The following is a 21,117-nucleotide window of genomic DNA, read 5'->3' on the forward strand; positions in this document are numbered from 1 at the left end:
TGGGAAGGGATCCACTTTCCTTGTCCAACAGAGGAAGTTTAATTCTCTTTCAAAACTCAACATTCAAGATTTTTTCTGTGAAGCAAATTGGGCAGAAGTAGTCTCACCTTGAACATTGTTAAAGCAGCAATTTGGAAATATTTTAACTCTCAAACTAAGTAAGTGGTGTATTTTTAGAGTACTAGATTACAAGCTTCTGATCTAAAAATAGATGTATTTATGTGATGAGGTGTTATAAGCTAGCTCCTCATTCTTGCTGTGGGTTTGGTGACACAAAGCAGCTGTAAAGCTGGAAGATCTGGTACCCTGAGAATTCGCTCCTGCCTTGTAAATTAAATCTCTATTCATTAAGAATGCTAAGTACTTCCTACGCTAGTTAAAGCCCATGTACAGTCCCACTGAGGGTCTTTGTTGTTAACACACTCAAGCAAAAGCTGGCCCTAGCTTTGGTACTGCTGTTTTCATTTCCAGGGGTGATTTATAAAATTTCACGTACATTTTGTTGGATTAGATATTTATATGCATTTATTGTAAAAGATGAGGTTCCAGTCACTTCACTCCTCATTATTTTTCACTGTGATTCTGGAATGAAATGAAACAGAGATGGATGTGGCTGCTGAATTCAATCTTCTCTTGACTCATCCTCTAATGCCACACACTATCCTGCTTATTCTAGTTCAAAGCATGGAAATGTCAGTAGAGTTTTACAAACCTTTCAATGGAATTAGCTTAAATGTTTTCAGGATTGGGTCTGTGATTTGCAGCATGTCACGATGCTGATCACAGACAGGCAGTAAAAAACATAAAGATGGTGATATAAGCCAGCAAAGCAAGCCAGCTCCAATTCAGTTTGGCGAAGCCTCCCTTATGCATTCCATTTCCCTTTCTATTTCAGTGCTCTCACACCCATGTGTGAAGTCACATATTGCAGATGTCTGCAAATTTATTGTTTGGCATTATGAAATTATGCCAGTTTTGTCTTCAGAGTGCCTTTCCCTGTCCTCATGCCCCTATTACATTTTCATGAACAAAGACCAAGCCAGAACAGATGTTCTTTATTTCTCCAGGACTAGATTAACACTACCATAATAAAACCATTAGGAATGGTGATTAATAGAAATCCGGGCTTTGGACAGGGGCTCTGAACTACCAGGTTTGATGGATTTTCTGTCCTCTCTGGGGTCCATTTGTGTAGCTTATGCAATGCCCCTTCGGCAGCACTCTGAAATATGTGCCAGAGGAAGAATTTCCCTCTGTCCTCACTCTGTGCATTCGCAGTTGAATGTGCTTTGTTTGCATAGTTGATGTGCAAAGACCGTGGTTTATGCAGCAGCAGCAGTTCCTCCTTTTCATAATCAGTACAGTGTTACAAGATTTCCAGAGCAAAAATTACCCCATGACACCTGTTGTTGGAAATACGTTGTACATGTTTGTTTGTGTTTTCCAACTTGTTGAATAAAAAATGCAGTTATCAGTGTTAGAAGTTGATTTTTGTATATTCCAATATATCTAAGGCACGTTTATACCTTGCAACTTCTCTCTTCACCCAGTGTAAATTCACGATTGACTGTTTTGTTTGTTTCTGGAAAATTAGTATTTCAGAAGGGCCGGGCCATAGACACAGGAGAAGTAGAGATTGGAGCACAAGTTATGCAGACCATCCCACCTGGTTTATTCTGGCGCTTCCAAATTACCATACATCACCCTGTGTACCTGAAATTTAACATTTCACTGGCGAAGGATTCTCTGCTGGGAATTTATGGCAGAAGAAACATCCCACCTACTCACACTCAGGTAATTGGAAATGGTCCTGATTCTATCACACTTAACATTTTCAAACAGCAGCGGATGGGAGCGTTCACAACACGCTTTCAAAGAAGAGAAGGAGAAAGGAACTGGCTGTAACCACAGTCTGGTTATCCTTTTCTTTTACTGAGCTCTGGCAATACCTCAAACTGTGCTCTCTCAGAGGAAGGGAAAGTGTCATAACAGACAGATCAGCAGCTGTGACCTCAGGGATGTGACTGTCTGGGAGGCTGGACAGGTACACACTGTCCTGCTGCATAGATCCAGCATCTTCTATGCAAGGGATGAAATTCCAGTTCACTTGAAAATGCTTTAACCTTTTTATGATTCCCTTGAAACAAACAGATTGTACAGTCAGTATAAAAAGTTAGTAGAAAAGAAAAAAGCTGTCTCTGGTTTCTAAGATCAAAATTATTTTTGAGTGCTTACTCCTGGGGATTTTGCAAGAGAAAACCTAGCTAAGCAGTCATATGAAATATTGCTGGTCACATTCAACTTTTTTTTTTTTTAGGTTTAATGTATTTGGCATATGAAGCTGTCATTTCTATGGATAATAAATTTTTCATCTTTCTTTGTATCAGGATCACACTCCACAGAGTGTGATAAATATACATGGAATCATGGAAAGATTGTTTATAATGGACCACTGGAGATCATCTGCTCTAACCTCAAGAAATTTTTACTATAGTTTTGATATTAGAAATAAGCACTTTCAGCTGTCACTGACTTTAATTGAAGCTGGATCCTCAGTTGAGCTGACAATGAACTTTACTGAAAATCAGAACGCCTAAAAAACCTAGAGAAATATATGTATTTCTTGAACAGGGATTCGTAGAAATCTCTGGTGCTTTGAGGTTAACAGGCATTGAAGTTGTCAGCATCAACCTGGTTAGATATTAAGAACTGTCCTGTTAAAAATATGTACTTACTTGTATTACTTAAAGAAAAAGTGTATTTAGGTTTTGATATCTGATATTGATATTAAGGGGCAAGGATTTAAAAATCTGGTATAGAACAACAGGTTTTTAATCTGCTCTTGGCATTTGAGATGAATAGCTGCGTAGCACAGGCGCTACTCCTTGGGAATTTTTGAATTACTCCCATTAAATAGATGTGTTTTTTGGAGTAAGTCTGCTGTATCTAGTGAAGCAAGTCTGGTTTTACCCTGCCATAGCAAACAGCTATGCCAGTTTTGATGCCAGATTTCTGATCTACCATAAGGCTTTTTATATGTAAGCTGAAGCTAAATTGACTAGGTTATGCAATTGCTGTCCACATTGGTGAATACTTAGGCAATTCCTCTTAAGATTTCAACTGTTTACTCACGTTTGAAGGAGACATGCAGAGTAGATTCATGAATATTTGCTAGACGGTTAATTTTTGCTCATTATTATTTCAGTTTGATTTTGTAAAACTGATGGACGGAAAACAGTTAATTAAACAGGAACCAAAAAACTCAGAGGAGCCTCAGCAAGCTCCCAGGAACCTGATCTTAACTTCACTGCAAGAGACAGGTTTCATCGAGTATATGGATCAAGGAGCTTGGCATATGGCATTCTACAATGATGGAAAGAAAGTAGAGCAAGTGTTTGTACTAACTACAGCTATTGGTAAGAACAATCACAATGTAATTGTTATTCTGATTATAACATTTCAAAGATGTATTTGATGTATTCCAGCTCCTCTTAAGTATTCTCTTAAATATGTTTTATTTCAGCTTAGTTTAATTAACCTCAGTGGAGCAACTTCGTGTTTAAGCCAATATTAGACAAATAGCAACATTTGTATATTAAAGATAGATATTATCAAATTAATTAAGTGTGAAGTTCTCTTGTGTTAAGATTTTTATATGATAGCTTAAATTCTTGAGTAATTTCTGGTTTTATCTTGTTCCAAGTAAAAGAGATTATGTCTGCCCTCTCTACTTACATGGGAACCATAAATCCTACAACAATTATCCAGGCTTTAAGTTCTTATTTCCAGTGTTTTAGTCAGTTGGAAAATCTTTTGTGGATTTGTTTTTGAGTGTTGTTTGATGGATGGCTGGTGTTGTTTTATGCAGTTATTAGAATGCATCATTTTGTTTGGAATACAAAGGGCAAGTACAAGAGGCAGCATCTTGGTTGCATATGAGATCCCTCCTGCCTTTTTAACACGTATAGGTGGGCAAATGTTTGCAGATGTAGGTGTTGTGAGTGAGCAGTCCTCACACATAGGGCTTTTTTGGAATTTAAATTTAGGTGAAGTGTTGTATTTATGACAGTCTCGGTTTGCTGCAAGACTTTAACCACGATACCCTTTAGTTAACCTGTTCTACCATATGTTTAGCAAGATGTCTTTACTAGTAATGGACGTGCCATCTGCTCTTCAGAAAAAGTGGATACTATTTTTACTTTATGTTAAAACCTTGCAGAGCAGGACAGTATGATTCAAATATCAAGATTCTGAAGGACTTGCTTAAAAGAAAAAAATGAGAAATTAAGATAGAGTTGTAATGACTGGTTCTGGTGTAAAATTTCATATTTGCTCCGTTCAAAAAAGTTGATCTTCTTCAAGAAAATATGCCATTATTCAATTCCATCTGAGAAAATAAGATTCAAGCAATTTATGAACCATCTTTGCAGATGCTCTACAAAGACCATAGAACCAGGCCAAACTCCAGCCCAGACCAGTATCCAAACTCCTGATCCCTTGTTTACTTTTATTGTAAGACAGCAGGGTTTATAAATGAGGGTTTAAATAATATTTCATTTAGTAGCATAATTTCTACTCCTCCCCTTCCCCTCCCCCCAAAACCAAAAAGAAATTAATCGCCGGAGTCTAATTCATGTTACATGTGGTAAAAAAGAAGAGACTGTGAAAGAAGGAAGCGTGTGAGCCACAGTGCAGGCAGGAATCCTTGTACTTCATCTTCAAAATGGCTGCGGGAAGATATTTTTGGGGAAAAGTCTGTTCACGCTGCTGCAAGAATCTACTGCTGGTGCATTTGAAAATACTGCCAGCTATTGTGTTTTCATAACCTGTGTATCTTCTTCTCCTAGTTTGCTGTGCATCATAACTTGACTGTTTCTTTGGGAGTTTCCACAGGAAAATCAATCAATCAATCAATCAATCAATCAATCCTTGGGGTATTCTTCTTACCCAGACTGGTTTAGAGTCATATTTGACATCTCTGCCAACAAAGGAATCAGCCAGGACCAGAAACCCTGAGAACAGAGCAAGAGCTTGGATGCATCTCTGCCAAATGCTCCTGTGAACCAGCCATGCCCCTCATCAGCATCTGTTAGATTGTATTTCAAGATGCTCCATGTTAGTTATGTACAAAATTGATTTTGCTGGCACTTTAGCTGAAGTTCTGTTCAGACTTTCCTGAGAAGGGTAAATTGCATGCAGAACGTGGCATGCTTCAAGTACTTCCGTTAACTAAATAAAGGGCAGCCCAAACTGGACATTGCATTAAGGGGAAGTAACTTATCCAACCATTAATTCTTCCTTTCACATCAATGTAGGGATGATTTGCCCTGTGATTCTTGGAAAACTGGGAAGGCAGGCAAGTGCACACATAGAGCAAGACAAGAGTTGATAATGAGCAGTAATATGAAAAAATTAATAACGAGCAGCATTTCTGTGAAGAAGACTTCCTTCTAAAAATGTGCTGCTTTTTTCACTTTGAAACAGACATCTGTGTACAGGTTGTGGATACCTGATGAACAGAGGCACATCAAATGTCTGTTCTTTAATATAAACTGATAGCCTGAAAAGAATGTTTTCAAATAACCATAGGAGTTTTCAAGAGGAGCCAATCCTTATCTTTTTAAGTGGCCATAAATAAGATCAAAATACACTTACATCAGTCATTTTTATTAATGGTAGGATCTGGGTTTTCTTCTTTTTCCTCAAATATTTTGTGGGAAAGGCATCAAGTTTCCCATTTTCCTATAGCCAGAGGTACTTCCCCACATCTGTTAGTGCATGTGGCCATTGAACAGTCCCAGTTCCCCTGGCTTGAGCCCCTCTCCCATCCAGCACCTGCATGGGCTGCAGAGTCCCTCAGTCCTGGAGCTGGTCTGACAGTGACCTGCTCCGCACAGGATCATCTTAGCTTGATTCTGCTTCATATTCTTTATGGAAAATCCATATAAATCAGTGAATCCACTGCATTCCTGTAGGAAATATATGTGTAAATTGGAGCCAGCTAATCCATGTAGAGATAGGAGCTTGTCCTCAGATGTGTGAGCTTAAGTGGCTTAATATCCAAAGCTGTGTGATAAAACATGGGCAAGTTTAAGATCAGAACTGAAGGTGGAGGTTTTTTCTTCAAATCTAGTTCTTAGTTCTTTATCACATTGAATTTCATCACTGTACAAAAGAGTATTTTTTTGTTTATCTGATTGTATAGAAGTGGAAATCCTGCCCTTCTCCAAGGAATTCAATTCCACATGGTTCAAATGAACACCGTAGAAGGCAATTTACTCTATAAACAGGTTTCAAACAAATTACTTCAGCAATAAAAGAAAGTGTTTAAGGTGTACATTTTTGAGTAAATTCTCTGGTTCCTGCAATGCCTTTAATGGTGGTAAATTTTACATGAACACTTACTTTAAAAGCTTTTTGGTGTAATATAAATGATGCACCTGTTATCTCAAGGCTGTCAAGACAAAATCTAATAAATATTTGTAAGCTGCTTGAACAGGAATTTTGTTTTATGCTCCCTATGAATGAAAATGGGCTTTTTACTGCTTCTGCACCTATTTGTATGTTGAGATGTGTCCTGCAGAGTGAGGTGAAGATGCCATTCATTTCGAATTCAACCAATTTATGTTTTCCTTTGTGCACAATTGCCTGAATAAACAGAAATCCTGGATGACTGCTCTACTAATTGCAATGGGAATGGAGAATGTATCTCAGGCCACTGCCACTGCTTCCCAGGATTCCTTGGTCCTGATTGTGCAAAAGGTAATCTCATATTAACTGACCCAAGGTGCATGACAGGGATCATGATTATGGTGTGTGACTGCTGGGCTTGCAAAGATTCAAACTGATTAAAGGAGATTAAATTCCTTTTTCCAGCCAGATGGCAGATACAGTACAAGCACACATGTGGAAAGTTTCTTTATGCTGTACGTGAGTTAACTCAGATCAACCACTTCTCCCTCCCTGACTTTCAGATTTAATAGGTTCCTCCATCCCCATTTCCATCCTGTCTGTAGTTGTAAAATACATTTTTAATAGGTGTGTTAGCTTAGCATAATGTTTTGTTATTTAAAAGTGACAAACAGTTTCACTTTGGAGAAAACACAAGTAAGTCAAATGCTTCTGTGGTCCTAACTAGAATAGGGTGTAGATAAGAAACCTAAAGCAGCTTAGAGACTGTTTTCCAGCATTAAAGCAAAAAAATCTGTTAAGTGAGCTTACTTCTGCTTCAGCTATTTCTGTCAGTATTATCCATTATCTGCTGCATATGATATCCAGAAGTTCTCATGATTTTCCAGTGTCTCCTCAAATCTAGGGTTTATTTTTTTAAGACTCAGTTGGCTCAGAAATTGATACTGGATTGTAAAAGTAAGCTTCCACATTGCTGGTTTACATACAGATCAGTAATGGCTACAACTTCAGTGATATTATGTCTTCTTAGAAGAAAAAAGAAAAGGGCAGGATCCTGCTTCAGTTCACAGGAAAGAAATATTAATCTTACTGAAAATCATGCATCACAGCATATTTTCCACAGAGGCCAATCAAGGGGAGAGAGTGTTTTTATCTTCTATGATATCCCATTTCTGGTCAAGATTAAGGCATACAAGAGAGGCAGACTGAGGAGACAAGGACATTGTATTACTGCTGCACTACCTAGTTCAAAGATTTCCGTTTGTCACAACCCTTGAACCACATGAAGAATTGAGGAGCTGGAGTGGAAAAGCAATTTTACAGAATGATAAATGCAATAAATGTTAATCTATGTAAGTATGTAAATACATTAAAAAGGTCAATCTGCCTTCTTCAGATTCCTGTCCAGTGCTGTGCAGCGGAAATGGAGAATATGAGAAAGGTCACTGTGTGTGTCGAAATGGCTGGAAAGGACCAGAGTGTGATGTTCCAGAAGAGCAGTGTATTGATCCAACCTGCTTTGGCCATGGTACATGTATCATGGGTGTCTGCATCTGTGTCCCTGGATACAAAGGAGAGATTTGTGAGGAAGGTTTGTGAAGTTTCCTTCTCTATAGTCCTGAGGGTTGATGTTTGTCTTTAATTTCCACCTGTTTTAAGGTAGTTAAAAACTCACACAGATGTGATCAGCTTTCTGTGAAGCAGTACTATTTTGCTCAAAACTACCTTTACTGTCTCATGGAAAGTAATGTTAGGATAGAAAATTTTCAAAGGTAAAGGTATTCAGGTCTTGGTAACAATCCAGTGGACCGATCACATAAAGTTCACATTTTCATTTGAAAAGATAAAATTATTTATTTTTATTTGGCCAAAAGCTCAGGGTAAGGCAGTCAGAAGATCATTTAAACAAAACATGATGTGGTAGTTCTCCAAAGCAATCAGATGATCGTAATCAGCTTTTCCCTTTTTCATTCTGTTACATCTTACATTTTTCTGACAATATAAAGCCAAAAGGGCAGCAAACAGGTTCAGTTTACCAGCACATATTGTGTAATTCTGTTGTCATATGTCATTTTTACTGGGAGCCTTTGCTCACGGCACTAAACTGGCATCCTTTAAGGCTTGGCTAACAAAAAGTGGGAAATTCTGTGAGAACAAGTTCTTGTATTTTTGCTGGTTACGGTACTGATGTGTCTCTGCCCTCATCTATAGACAAAAGCAGTTGTTATTTCCCTCAGCATGTCTGAGATAGCTCATCAGCTTTAACTTTCTTCCCTTGTGCATAGCCTCAGAAAGCAGAACTCGTCCTCGTGCTTGCCCTGATTTGATGATTTTTCACTAGTCCCCTTCGCCTGGAGCTAGTGACAGCATACTTTGTGCTTCCTGCTACAGAGATTTTCGGTAATTCTTTTGAGTAGCACACACAGGAGGCTTTTTATGTTGCTTGAATTCTCTAGTCAGAAAAATGTCCAGGATGGATTTGATAGATTTGACATACCTGGAATGGTTTTTAAAGGGAGGATCAAGAGAATGCTTCTGACATAGTCAGTTGTTGGTAGTTTCAGAAACCAAGAAAACCCAAATGGGAAAAAGCAAGTAATACACAGATTCCTCAGCGTGACCACGATGCTGAACAAGCCTGTAGCTGGTGAGAGGCTGACTGCTGTTTTTAGTTGCTTTGCTTCTTGCCATAATGAGATCCTGCAAATGGTTGGGGGAAAAAAATGACATAAATATACTGACAGCTATTGAAACCAAGAGTGGGAAAACATTGGATTTTTATAGTAAGAAACTTATTTAAATTTAAAAAAAAAAGGTGGAATAATGTAGAAATATGGAAATATGGTGGATGAAACAAACCTGTGTAGCCAAGTACAGGGGATTTTTATCATAACAGTGTGTCCTTGACATGACTGTTCCATTTATATTGTAAACATAACTTGTGCAGTAGTTAGGGAATTCTTTCAGGAATTAAGATTATTTTATTGTATGTAAACATGATTTAGTCTTATAGCACTGCTGTTAACAGACACAGCAACAGATGTACTATGCAGGGAGCACCAGTAACTGCATGTATTCATTGCTGTAGGGGTCCTTTGAATTTGTCCTGCCAGATTATCATTCCTGAAATGGAGTCACCCGACTAATTTTAAAATATCAGCAAAATAAAGAGCTGTCTCAGGATGAGAGAAAATTGCTGCGTATTTTTGTCCTATGCTTAGCAAGATGTGCATTGTCCAGAAACACTGATTCCCTCTCTCTGAATTAAACTGTGCTGTCCACAAGCCTGGAAGGCTGAAAAGGGTACAAAATAAATCCTGAAATAAGATGTTGAATTGGTGGCATAGCAGTTCAAAAGATAAAGCTTTACTTCTTTATTTTTAGGTTGAAAGGTCCTGTAAATTGGAGGCCATTAATCTCTATGTCTGAAGTATTTAGCCTTCCCTTCCTGAAGCAGAAAACGTCTCTTCATTCACGTAGCACAGGATACTGTTTGTTAAGTTTACAGTTTAATTATTAAACCAGTACTTGTGCTGGTACTTGAGAAATACAGAGCAGAACTTTCACAGTGCCTCTTAAACATCAGTTTGAAGCATGATATAACATGGATGGGCTTCTGGCTAATTGTTTCCCATGCTCAGACCCCACGGATCCTTCAGCTCTGCAGTCTTCCTGCAGCCTCCAGAGAAAGCTTCCTGCTTAAAACCTGTCTTGTTAAAGCAGTGCTGAGGCTTTGTGAAAGAATATGCTGCTCATACAGCACTGACCAACCAATTTAAATTCTTCTACAGAGCTCCTGAATTTTTCACTAGGAATAGTTTAATCCAAATTGAGAACAAATTTTGTTCTTTGTTTGCAAATTGTTCATCGGTACATTATGACTTTTATAAAGCTGTTCATTACCTGCAATTGCCCAGCACATATTTTTTATGTGTATGAGATGTTTTTTTACAGCAAGCATTGAGTTAGAGGTTCACTACTCAGTCTTAGTGGATAACCTTTTTTTTTTATAGCAGATTTTCAGCTAAGAGATAGCTTTTCACAGGAAGGTGAAAGAATAAATCTTTCTTTTCCCAGATGTAAATAAAACACAGTGCACAAATACCCAAATGGAAATACAAAGCACAATTACAGAAGTAACTCTTAATTGCTCCAGCTCTTTCCCAGCCATGCTACTCAAGCGCAGACTTCACCAGCTTAGACCAATAAATCTGTCCTGGGAATCTGTGTTTTAAAAATAAGACAAAATCCATGACAAGATATTCATGTGGCCTCTAGCAGTCTATATGCTTGCTTTTTTTCTTGTTTTTGGTTTATCCTTTCGCACAGATGTTAACGGACTGTTTTTCCCTTTGGTTTGTTAACACTGTTTCAGTTGGGTATCTGCACAAAAAAATCATTGAATTAATCTGAATGCCTGTTGTATTTCACTAGTAAATAACTGTAAAGGTGCAAGTTTTATGCTCTAAGTTGTATATTCCCTGCTTTCCAGAGGACTGCCTGGATCCAATGTGCTCTGGCCATGGTGTGTGTGTCCAAGGGGAATGTCACTGCTCCACGGGCTGGGGCGGGGTCAACTGTGAGACTGCGCTGCCCGTGTGCCAGGAGCAGTGCTCAGGGCACGGCACCTTCCTCCTGGACACGGGACTCTGCAGCTGTGAGCCACAGTGGACAGGTTCAGACTGTTCAACAGGTATGATAGAGGCTTGACTTTATCGGCATTGCCTGTGTTTTCTGCTGGAGTCATGAAAGAAAATGATTGCTGTTACTGTGCTAATAGGAATTTAAAAAACAAGATAGGGATGAACCAGGGGTACTGTAGCATGGCACTTTATGGGCTTGTCAGCAACTGGCTTTCAGTTGCCAAGGATAAGGAATGCATTTTCTCTGTGACAAGGATGTTTCTGCCTGGTGGCACGATGGTGAGAACAGTGGTCCTTCAAGAGGGCAGATGCCTCCTGGCATGCACTGGAAGCAAGTACGACTCTCACGTGAGCTGCTGAGCACCTGTCAGGCTCATGCAATCAGGGAATCCACAGTTCTGAAGGAAGGGAAGATATATTAAAAAAAAAAAAAAAAAAACAAATGCAATGACTGATAAGTAAGAAAGCTCTGTCAAAAAAATCTCTAAACAAAAAAGACCATCATTCTTTCATGCTGGGTTAAAAACTCTCTTCTTCCTTAGAGGACCATCAAGGTTTGATCCCACTAAATTTGATTAAGAGTTGAAATGGATTTCCTGTGTGCTTTGTACATTTACATTTCGTTTTCTTGAAATGAATGCACTCTGCACATTTTGCTCTGTAATGGAGCATATCATTACCAATGTATGTACTACTATTTTTTTCCCCTATAGAGCTCACAAAGCCAGAATCTCAGATGATAAGTAGCACATCCCAGTAGAGAATAGATGCAAGTGACAGATTTGCTGAATACTGTGGAATACAGCCAGTGGTCCAAGTCACCAGTTTTTCTTAGAAATCATCATTCAGAAGAGCACTTGGAACAGTATAAATTTCTGCTCAGATTTCTAAAGTGTGTGGTTATGATCTTTAAGTAGGGACTTATAAAGTGTCCCTCTACATGATGAATTTTTAAGCAACAGAATATTGACCTGCTAATAATTTTCGGTGTTTGTTACAAAGACCTTGCATTCATTCTACACTCCAAAATTAATGCATGCAATTTTAGTCTGACACTGTCAGATATGGCACCTGCTTTGATAAGAATTGACTTCGTATTGGGTTTCAGCAGAAGCCTAGTTGCTCTCATTTTTATCTTGTATTTTGTTATATATTAAAAATATTCTCTGAAGGTTAGTATTACATTGTATTTCCATTAATGAAGCAAATAATTAGGAGAGGTGTTAGCTATGTACTAATTTTTTAGTCACAAAATATTGCAAACTAATTCTGTTTTAATACAATGTTATTGTAGCTCAAAAAGCAATGTTAGTCTCAGATGGGTCTGTTGTGTCAGCTGCATGGGGCAGTTAGATAAGGAACCAAAAATCTAATAAATAACCTCCAAAGCTGTTTTGAACACTTTTGGAAGGAAACCTCTTTACCTCCATCAGTAGAGAAAATACCTCTCCATCCTTACAGTCTTCTGAGTTATCAAAGGATGCTTTTACAACTACCAACAGGCATCATAGCTAGATGCTTCAGATGTCTCCTTTCAAATATATGTTTCTTCTTAGGTGTTAGACTAGATTCAGGATGGTCTTGGCAATACACCGAGTGTTAGGCTGAAGTATAGATGTTCATTTGTGCCTGAGATGTTCTTCCTAGGATCAGTGATTGCTGTGCATGTTGAAAATAAAGCTTTATTTTAGTGAGCAAGGAAAACATCAAATGAATAAGTAAGGAAACATAAGAGGAGTAACAAGGTCACAATAAATGAGCTGTCACATGTGAATGGAGAAAGTCACGAGGTTCTGTGCAATGAAGAGGATGAAATGGGTGAAGCTCAGACTGCTCATCTGGAGTCGGACAACAGCACAGCTTTGTAACTGAGAGACCAGCAGTCTCTCAGCCTGCCTCAGACCCTTGCTCTTTGCCATCTCTGTACCACATTCTCAGTGCTGTGAAAATTCGCCTTTCTGTGGCACCTTGAAGAATATAGGCTCTTGTCCTGAGGATTTCTGTGTTCCCCAGCAAATTCCAAATACTTTCAAAATACAGGGATACATTATATTAAATTTTATGGGGGTTTTAAAATAGAAGTTAGTGTATCTTGGCAGACTTTAAAAGGGAGAAATAGCAAAGGTTCTGGAATGTTTTTGAATATATTATTCCAGATACAGTGTGGCCCAACCCGAAGAGGGTTGACCTCTATAATACCTTCTCCTACCTGCCCATCTCTAGCTCTTCAAACAATATAAACTTCCATTTTACAAATGGCAGACTGGTGAAAGACAAGAATCAGAATGGTTGGAGGAAGAGAGATGAAAGGTGACTGTGTGACCCATGCATATCCTTAAGAATTGCCAATGTTTGGAGGCCTAGCCTGAGCTCTGGAATCATGCATGGATTTTTTTGAGGGTGGAAAAGACCATGTTGTTCATGCTGTTTGATTTTCTGTAAAACATTACCAAAAAATAACTATTATCCTTCAGTTTTTGCTTGATACTCACAGTTTCTGTTGAGTGTTTTGAAATTCAGGCTTCACACAGAGACTGAAAATTAAGGGTAGTCTACCATTTCCTAGATAAATTGTTTCAATTATGTCTGGCCCTCTCTGCTAAAAAGTACGCCTTCCACTCCTAGTTTGATAGGTGCAAAGTCTTGCAATCATGTTTCTTTCTGTGAGGTGAAAGACTGGCAAATTACTTGTAGTCCTTTCCAGTGTCCAGCCTAATCTCTGCTCTGACCTGTGGACTGGCATAAGCCAATTTCATTGCACCACCTCCAGATACTCCTACATCCAAAGTTATTGTTGGACAATTGCCATCCCTTGAGAACCAGAAAATCCTCTTGCAGAACTCCAAAGCAGCTGTCAGGATATGTTTTCATTGTGTTTAAATTGGTTCTCAATAAAAGCAGCTCAATATGACTTGAAAGTTGTTCAGACACTTAATATTGCTAATCCTATACTACTTGTAGGACACAACTTAGGCTGGCTTTTTGCTCGGCTCTGTTGCAATCCATCCTTTCAATATCCTTAGCTGGATATCTGTTTCAGATATATTTGGCCTCTTTCTACCCTACAATACTGAACTTCCATGAAAAGTAATTTTCCTTTGTTAGCTCAGATTTCAATGTACCTCTCCCAGAGATGACATGGTTTTCATTTAAGCTTTGCCTTGCTGCTTATGAGCATCTTTGTACAGGCTCTTCCTATCAGCTAACTACAAACATACAGATAATATGCTTCTGATTCTTCTGCCTTCTTTAGGCAGCATCAGCCGAATTTCACCCTGGAAATACTGGCAGATTTTTAGCTACACCAATCAAAACAACGTTGTTGTGTCTTTGCTACAGCCATATGTGATCAGGAGAAGAAATTTTAAAAGTACCTTCTGTCTGTCTTTGGTTTATTATATGGACAAGATCAAAGTGTTCTAACTGTTCTATATGGTTATAGACTGACATGTATTTACCATGAGGGTTATGGAATAGCATGTTGTGCCAATTTGCCAACTGGCCTGAATGCTGAAGGTTAATAACAAGATATGGCTTTCACTGCTTCAAAATTACACCAGTGTCAGAAATTTGTAGAGAAGTCACATAGAGTTATTCCATCAGAGTTCTTTCAAGTGCTGTACTGGGACATAGCTGTTATAATTCCAGTTGCAAGGATTCCAAGACTGCGATCATTATTCAAGTAATACAGTTGATTCTTCCATTCCTGCTGGCCTGGGCAGACGTTGCTTGCTGCCTTTACCTGTGGTGTAGTCCATGTTGAAATACACAGAGGTCCAACATCTTCTTCTACAGGAACTTTATTTCTTTGGTTGTTTTAATTGCTGTCCCTTGAACAGTCATCTGTCCTACTTTCTGCCATATTCTTTGGACTGTGCAAGGAACGAGGGGAATTATGTCCATTTTGCCTGAAGGGAGGCACAGGCATCAGGGTCAAACTAAGCTGATCTCAGGCAGAGATCCACAGACAACTCTGGGAAGAGCTGTCTTTCACCATTTTGATTCTCAAAGTGTTTCCAAGACAAAAAGAAACAGCACCAGCACTGCTACAGTTCTACATTGTCCAAGACGTTCCCAACAGTCACACCAACCATACAGTAAACAGGTCTTCTTCCAGCACTGAAGAGGCTTTAGCTCATGCTAAAAAAAAGAAAATGTGATTTCATCTCTCTAATAATTAGCCTGTGAAAAAAACAAATGCTTCTCTGATACAAAGCACTGAAAATTAAAAATCCATGATAATGCTCACAATACAAATGTGCATCTTCTGTTTTGGAATTAATTCATTGCTATCTTGTTTATCACTTTAATTTTAGTTTTTTCCTAGTTTGGTTTTCCTTTGGCAAGTCACACAAAAGTGCCCAAAGACATTTAGCCATTTGACAGGGGATGTGCCCAAGAGAAATGCACAAGAGATTGAGTTTTCAGTGTCTCGTTTCGTCTTCCCCTGCCTCTACGAGATGTGGAGAACAGAAATTTCAAGTTCCAAGTGAGAGTGATTATATAATACATTTTGTGAAAACCACCTGTACTGACAAAGGTCATCCTTGGAGTATTGCAGAGTCTCAGCATCTTTACACCATGCTGAACCCTGTTATGATAGTATGTGAAAATCCATTACCAGTCAGACCTTCACCATACATATCAGCTGACCTGTGCAGTAGGGCTGTGATTTACCGATACATGACACACTCAGTAGGATGGAAGACTGATATTACACTATTTTAATGTCATCAGGACTTCAGTATAGTCGACTTTCTACTTAGCGTCTATGGATCTTTGTTGCTTTATTTATAGGCTGTCACCCAAAATGCCTTGATGTTAATGAGTCATCTCCCTTTGAGGCATCTAGGCAGTGCTTTTCAGAAAGAAAAAATCTAACTCGTCAGTACTGGCTGCTCCTGTCAGGTAGAAGGGAAGGTCTGGCTAATGGAAGGTGCAGCATCAACAAACTGAACAAAAAAGCTCATCTTCTATTCTCAGATTGACACCTTTAACATGGAGCCCTGAGATTAAGGGAGAGAAGTATCAAGAGAAAGTGGATGACAGAGTTGTGCAGGGGGGCAGAGCCTTGCATAAATTAGTGTAACTGCAGTGATACCACCAGAGCAGTCCCAGTGTGCTTCAGGTGAGAATCCAGCCCTGAGTCACTAATTAATTGTAGCACTGTGCCTAAAATATTGTAGACTGAGAAATCTGTGACAGAGCTGATGCTTCTGACATCCTGTCCTGCATTCATTTCTTTAGACTCTATTCAGCCAAAGTAGGCCAGTTTCTGTCCCTTTACTCCAGGACATTTATCGTAATTCCACTGAATCCATTTATATCACTGAAGCAACCTAATTATGATTGGGAAAAGAATACTGGCAGTTCTTAGTCACAAAAACATTCATCCTAAAATGATTATATGGAGATGGTATATATTTAGCATATCTATTTTTGGTTAAGCTCTCCTAGCAAGATTGGTGGTAATTTTACAAAGGGTAAAAATGGATCAGCAGCCTCTTCCTTCGATATCTTGTGAAGCAAAAAACCTCTTTAAAACTAAAGTGCTTTGAAAAATGCAAAATGTTGTAATTGTTGTAAATTGATATGTGCAGAGTGGAGTAATTTAAAAATCATTAGAAGTCTGCATTTTTTACAGTAAAGTGCTTCAAAAAGAAATGAAGGCATAATACAGGATATTAATATAGTTCAAGACATCTCAAATAGGTTTCAAAATTAAACATCAAAAACTGCAACTTGAAAAAATAATTAGGTGAACCCATTTCGTCGTAATCAGAAACTCTTCAGGTTTAGGGAATTGCAGTGTATGGGTGTCAGTCACTCTCATTCACCAAGGACAAGGATATTCACTACAAAGGGCTTGCAGTAGTGAAAATAGCCTTGAAATTTCCTCAGTATGTGATGTAATTTCGTGCATTTTCTACAGACTGCTCAGCTCCACGTTGGTGCTCCTACTCTGCTCCCTATTTTAGACGAATCTCAAGAACTTTTTAATTATACTAGAAACATCCTTCACTGTTTTGTTCTTAAGAAACTATGGACTTGCTTAATTTCATCTAACTGTCCTCTTTCTTTAATTTGTGAGGAGCTTTGCCTATTACTGCTCTGCTAATTGAAAGGATGATTGAAGTTCCCCTGCTGTACGTTGTCTGACATTGTAGAAAGACTCTTCCCCACTACCGTGTATTTCATCGAAAAGAAAAAAACGACCCATGACTAGTTTGATTTGTATCTCTTGCAGAGTTGCAAGAGTTTGCAAAAATGTATCTGGTGAGCAAGGTCTCTATTAAAGACATACTAGTTAAAGGTTGGAACACTGAATATGTTTTGCTGCAGAATTTAAAACATGAGAAATTTAAGGCAGTGAAGAAGCTCTCCAATAAAAATTAATTATCGTACATGTTTAAATCCGTCTACAGGGAACCAAAAATACCTGATGTAGTAATTATTGATTTAAGAAATAGGATAAGTCAAGGGTATGAGATATACAATGAGGAAACATGGGGTGTTTTTCAACTGATTGCTGCTTATTTTGCAGATATGCCAAAAATAATGGCCCTTTCCTTTCCTTTTTCTTCCTGAAAATTAAGATTCTTAATCTATTGCTGTCTGCACCTCATTCCGCAATTATTGGAAATATTCCTCATTCCAATGTAAATGCAATTTAGTTAAGTCAGCTTTTGTAAATCCTAGTCTAATCCACAGCAAGGTATTACTTTTTCCACAGGATGGAATCCACAGACCCAGTTTTGGATGCTTCAATCTCAGCAACTCTTGGCTTACCCAGGAGCAAGATACCCAAATTGCTCTGGTGATGGCAATATGGTTCTGTTTACCCTCCATTCTGGGAAGCTGATGGAGCCTTTCCTCTCTGTCTGCATGGCATCGTGCCTCTACAGGGAGTCCATCCTGTCCAGGAATGTCCCCCTCACTGTGCTTTGTGCTAGGCCAGCCCCAGGAGAGTGATACTCCTTAGGATCCTTGGGCAACACCCATGTAAAGTCCTGCAGATTGCAAAACCAGAGCTCTTAACGTAAAGCTGCTGTCATTATACAGTAGCAAAACCTGGCCAATAAGTGGGATTTTAGTAGCAACTCAGGTGCCAAAGTGGTTCAAGGACCTTTGAATTAGTTAAGCTAAGCGAAGGGTTTGAGGGTCTAAATTTGTGGCTGCATCCCTCTTTTACATCTCAACCTCATGGCCTACACAGGAGTCAATCTACTGAACAGTGATTAAGAGCCATACTAAAACAACTGACAGGATATGGGATGGAAAGGTCTTTCGTGAGCATTCTGTGTTCAAGAAAATGTCAAGATGGAAATTCTGACTATGGAAGGCTTGTACTCCACAAGAACCCTTTGTAAAAGAGGACTCTGAAGTAGAGAAGCTGTGAGAATGTTCTGCTGGTGGATGCTGCAGTGGAGGGGGAAAAGCAGCCTAGATGAACAACAGAACAGGAATGACGTAGAAAATCTTCCACTTTTAATTTGCTAAGACAAATCCAAAGATGTAACTCTCACAAATTATCCATACCACCATCTTTTAAAGGAGGGTTCTTGTGTTAGAGTGAGCTTCTGTTTTCTCACAGCTGGAAAAGCACAAATGGGAATTGCTAGAGCAAGGGTACAGAAGAGCCCTAGAACAACTAGAGGTTTTGTCCTTCAGTGAATTTCAGAACATCTGTTGTGCAAAATGTGCTGCACCAATCCCTAAAAAGCAGATATTTATAATGTTTTTTGTTGTCATGGTAAGTGTTGTACAAAAATAGCTATCATTTCAACATATTTATGCAGCAGAGTCTGTGAATTTTAACTTCCTCTGAAAATAGGCAATTGCTATTGGTAAAAGTCAAACCCATGAGAACTTCGCATTTCTAAGGGTTTTGGTTGTGTATATTGTTGCAAGGGTAATATATGTAGACACGTAAGGATTTCCCAGTCTCTACCCTCCATAAGGACATTTGCTTAAAAGTTTTCATGAGTAATATGTTTCAAATAAATTTATTATAATGATCCAAGAACATTTTAATGGTGATGGAGCAAAAACTCCTTGTTTGTTGTAGCTACAGTGTACATTCAGGTATGTCACTCTTCAGTCCAGGAAGCCTTGGCTATTTTATAAACAGATTGTTAAAATAGTGTCTATCACCTTGGGATCCAAAGTCATTTTCTGACAGAGTACAGAGAGCTGATTGTTCATGTGGCATGTGATTGTTCATCTCCTGCTCTGGTCCCCATATGCTGTATTCAAAAATGCCATGAAGAAGGGTGGCCAGCCTGCTGGTGCCTCTGCCATCTTTGAGGAGCTGGTACCAGGCTCTGCAGAAAAAATGCAAGTCATGAGCTGCACCTTTGGTTTGGCAGCAGCCAGACAGAGCAGCAGCTGCCAGATGCATGCTGGTATTTCTGTTTGTGCTGCTGACACAGAGGAAGTTACGGTTTATTTACTGGGAGCTGCTTTGTGTCTCTGCACTCACCTCCACAGGCTCAGCTGTGAGCACAGGGACGTTTGCTCCTGTGGATGGACACAGTGTTCATAGGCAGATGCTGAGCACTGTGGAACTTGGGCTGATTGAGGCCGCACTCCCTGGTTTTGTGCAAGAGCTGGTTGTGCCTCACTGCTGAGTTTGTCCAAGGAACTGTTCATTTGTGCTAAAACGGGAGGAAGCAAGGCCAGCTTCTTCATTTTCTTTTGCTTTTGGCTGTGAACCCGAGATGTTACTTAGAAGCTGGTAATGACTTTTGATTTCTCACAGTAGTTTTTCCTGTAATACAGATTGGTTGTTGGTATCACAGAGACCAAAGCTTTATTTTAGTTGATTCATTGTTTCATTGAATCATAGAATGACCTGGGTTTAAAGGCACCCTTCAACTTCTCTGCTGTGGACAGGGACACCTTCCACTAGACCACATTGCTCAGAGCCCCATCCAACCTGGCCTTGAACTTCCAGGGATGAGGCACCCAAAGCTTCTCTGGGCAACCTGTGTCTGTGACTCACCACCCTCAGAGTTAAGAATTTCTTCCTAATACCTGATCTAAACCTACCGTCTTTCAGTTTAAAGCCACTTCCCTGTGTCCTATCACTACATGCCCATGTCCACTGTTCCTCTCCCTCTTCCTTGCAGGCTCACTTTAGGTACTAGGAGGCCACAATTAGGTCACCCTGAAGCTTCTCTTCTCCAGGCTTAACAGATTTCCATCTGTCCATGTAGACTGGCTCTTCAGGGGAAAAATAGATAAAAATAGAAGTACATTCTTTTAAAAGCATTCAGTCCCAGTGTGTAGATGTACATTCTGCAAATCATTATCCCATTTCCTTCCAAGTGCCAACTCTGTGTCTGATTTGGGCAACAATGGCATTTCTGTCACCTGTGGTCTGCCACTGCTTTTACACAGATGAATCCGAATATATGTTCCTGTAATACATTGAGAAGTAGTGCCAATGCCCTCCTTTTCAGCATTTTGAGCTCTTTTAAAATAGGATAAGTAAAATATATCTTCATTACTGAAGTCAGAAAGTACATCTAACATTCAGGGCACAGACCAACACAATTTTTATGAGTGTACCCATATCCAAAGGTCATCCTGTAAGCCAGTGAATTAAAGATGATGCCTACTTGCTGCAAATAATGCTTAAATAAATCATTACTTCTTTACTGGGTATTACTAATCAAATTTAGTAATTAAATAATTGTGGAAAGGTTATATTCTGAGCAGAGCCCAAGTCACTGTTAACAATAGTTGTTCTGTGTACCACAGAAATTTTAGTGCTTATATAAAGACATATCCTGATCCCCTCCGATAATCTGGTGAAGTTTTGCTGAAAATAGGTGTCTCAAAATCTTTATTTTCTTTTGATTGTGTATTAGTTCAGGCTGTACCTGTGAGACAGCTTTATTGAATGTACCTACTGAGCCATCTCTTTGCCTATTTCCTTTTTCCCCACAAAGCCATGGTTGTTCTCCCTGTTTCTTATCGTTATCACAGGCCTTGTGCCTTCCCGATTCTTGTGGTCTGTCACTTCCTCAACAGGTTTCCCATTTTTCCTGCACAGCTG

General features: G+C 39.1%; 1 protein-coding gene across 2 annotated transcripts in view; it reads left to right on the top strand.

Moving 5' to 3' along the window:
* Window positions 1-21,117, top strand: part of TENM1 (teneurin transmembrane protein 1) — a gene marked incomplete at both ends in the record, with an annotated part of 234,187 nt that overhangs the window by 107,792 nt on the left and 105,278 nt on the right. For both annotated transcript variants that reach the window (XM_082289581.1, XM_082289582.1), the window contains 5 exons: window positions 1,595-1,794; window positions 3,206-3,416; window positions 6,661-6,762; window positions 7,808-8,002; window positions 10,904-11,104. In XM_082289581.1, the coding sequence (XP_082145707.1) occupies window positions 1,595-1,794; window positions 3,206-3,416; window positions 6,661-6,762; window positions 7,808-8,002; window positions 10,904-11,104 (909 nt within the window). The remainder of the gene's footprint in view (window positions 1-1,594; window positions 1,795-3,205; window positions 3,417-6,660; window positions 6,763-7,807; window positions 8,003-10,903; window positions 11,105-21,117) is intronic.

Source organism: Coloeus monedula (genome assembly GCF_965178545.1).
Source record: "Coloeus monedula genome assembly, chromosome: 12".
Taxonomy (NCBI): domain Eukaryota; kingdom Metazoa; phylum Chordata; class Aves; order Passeriformes; family Corvidae; genus Coloeus; species Coloeus monedula.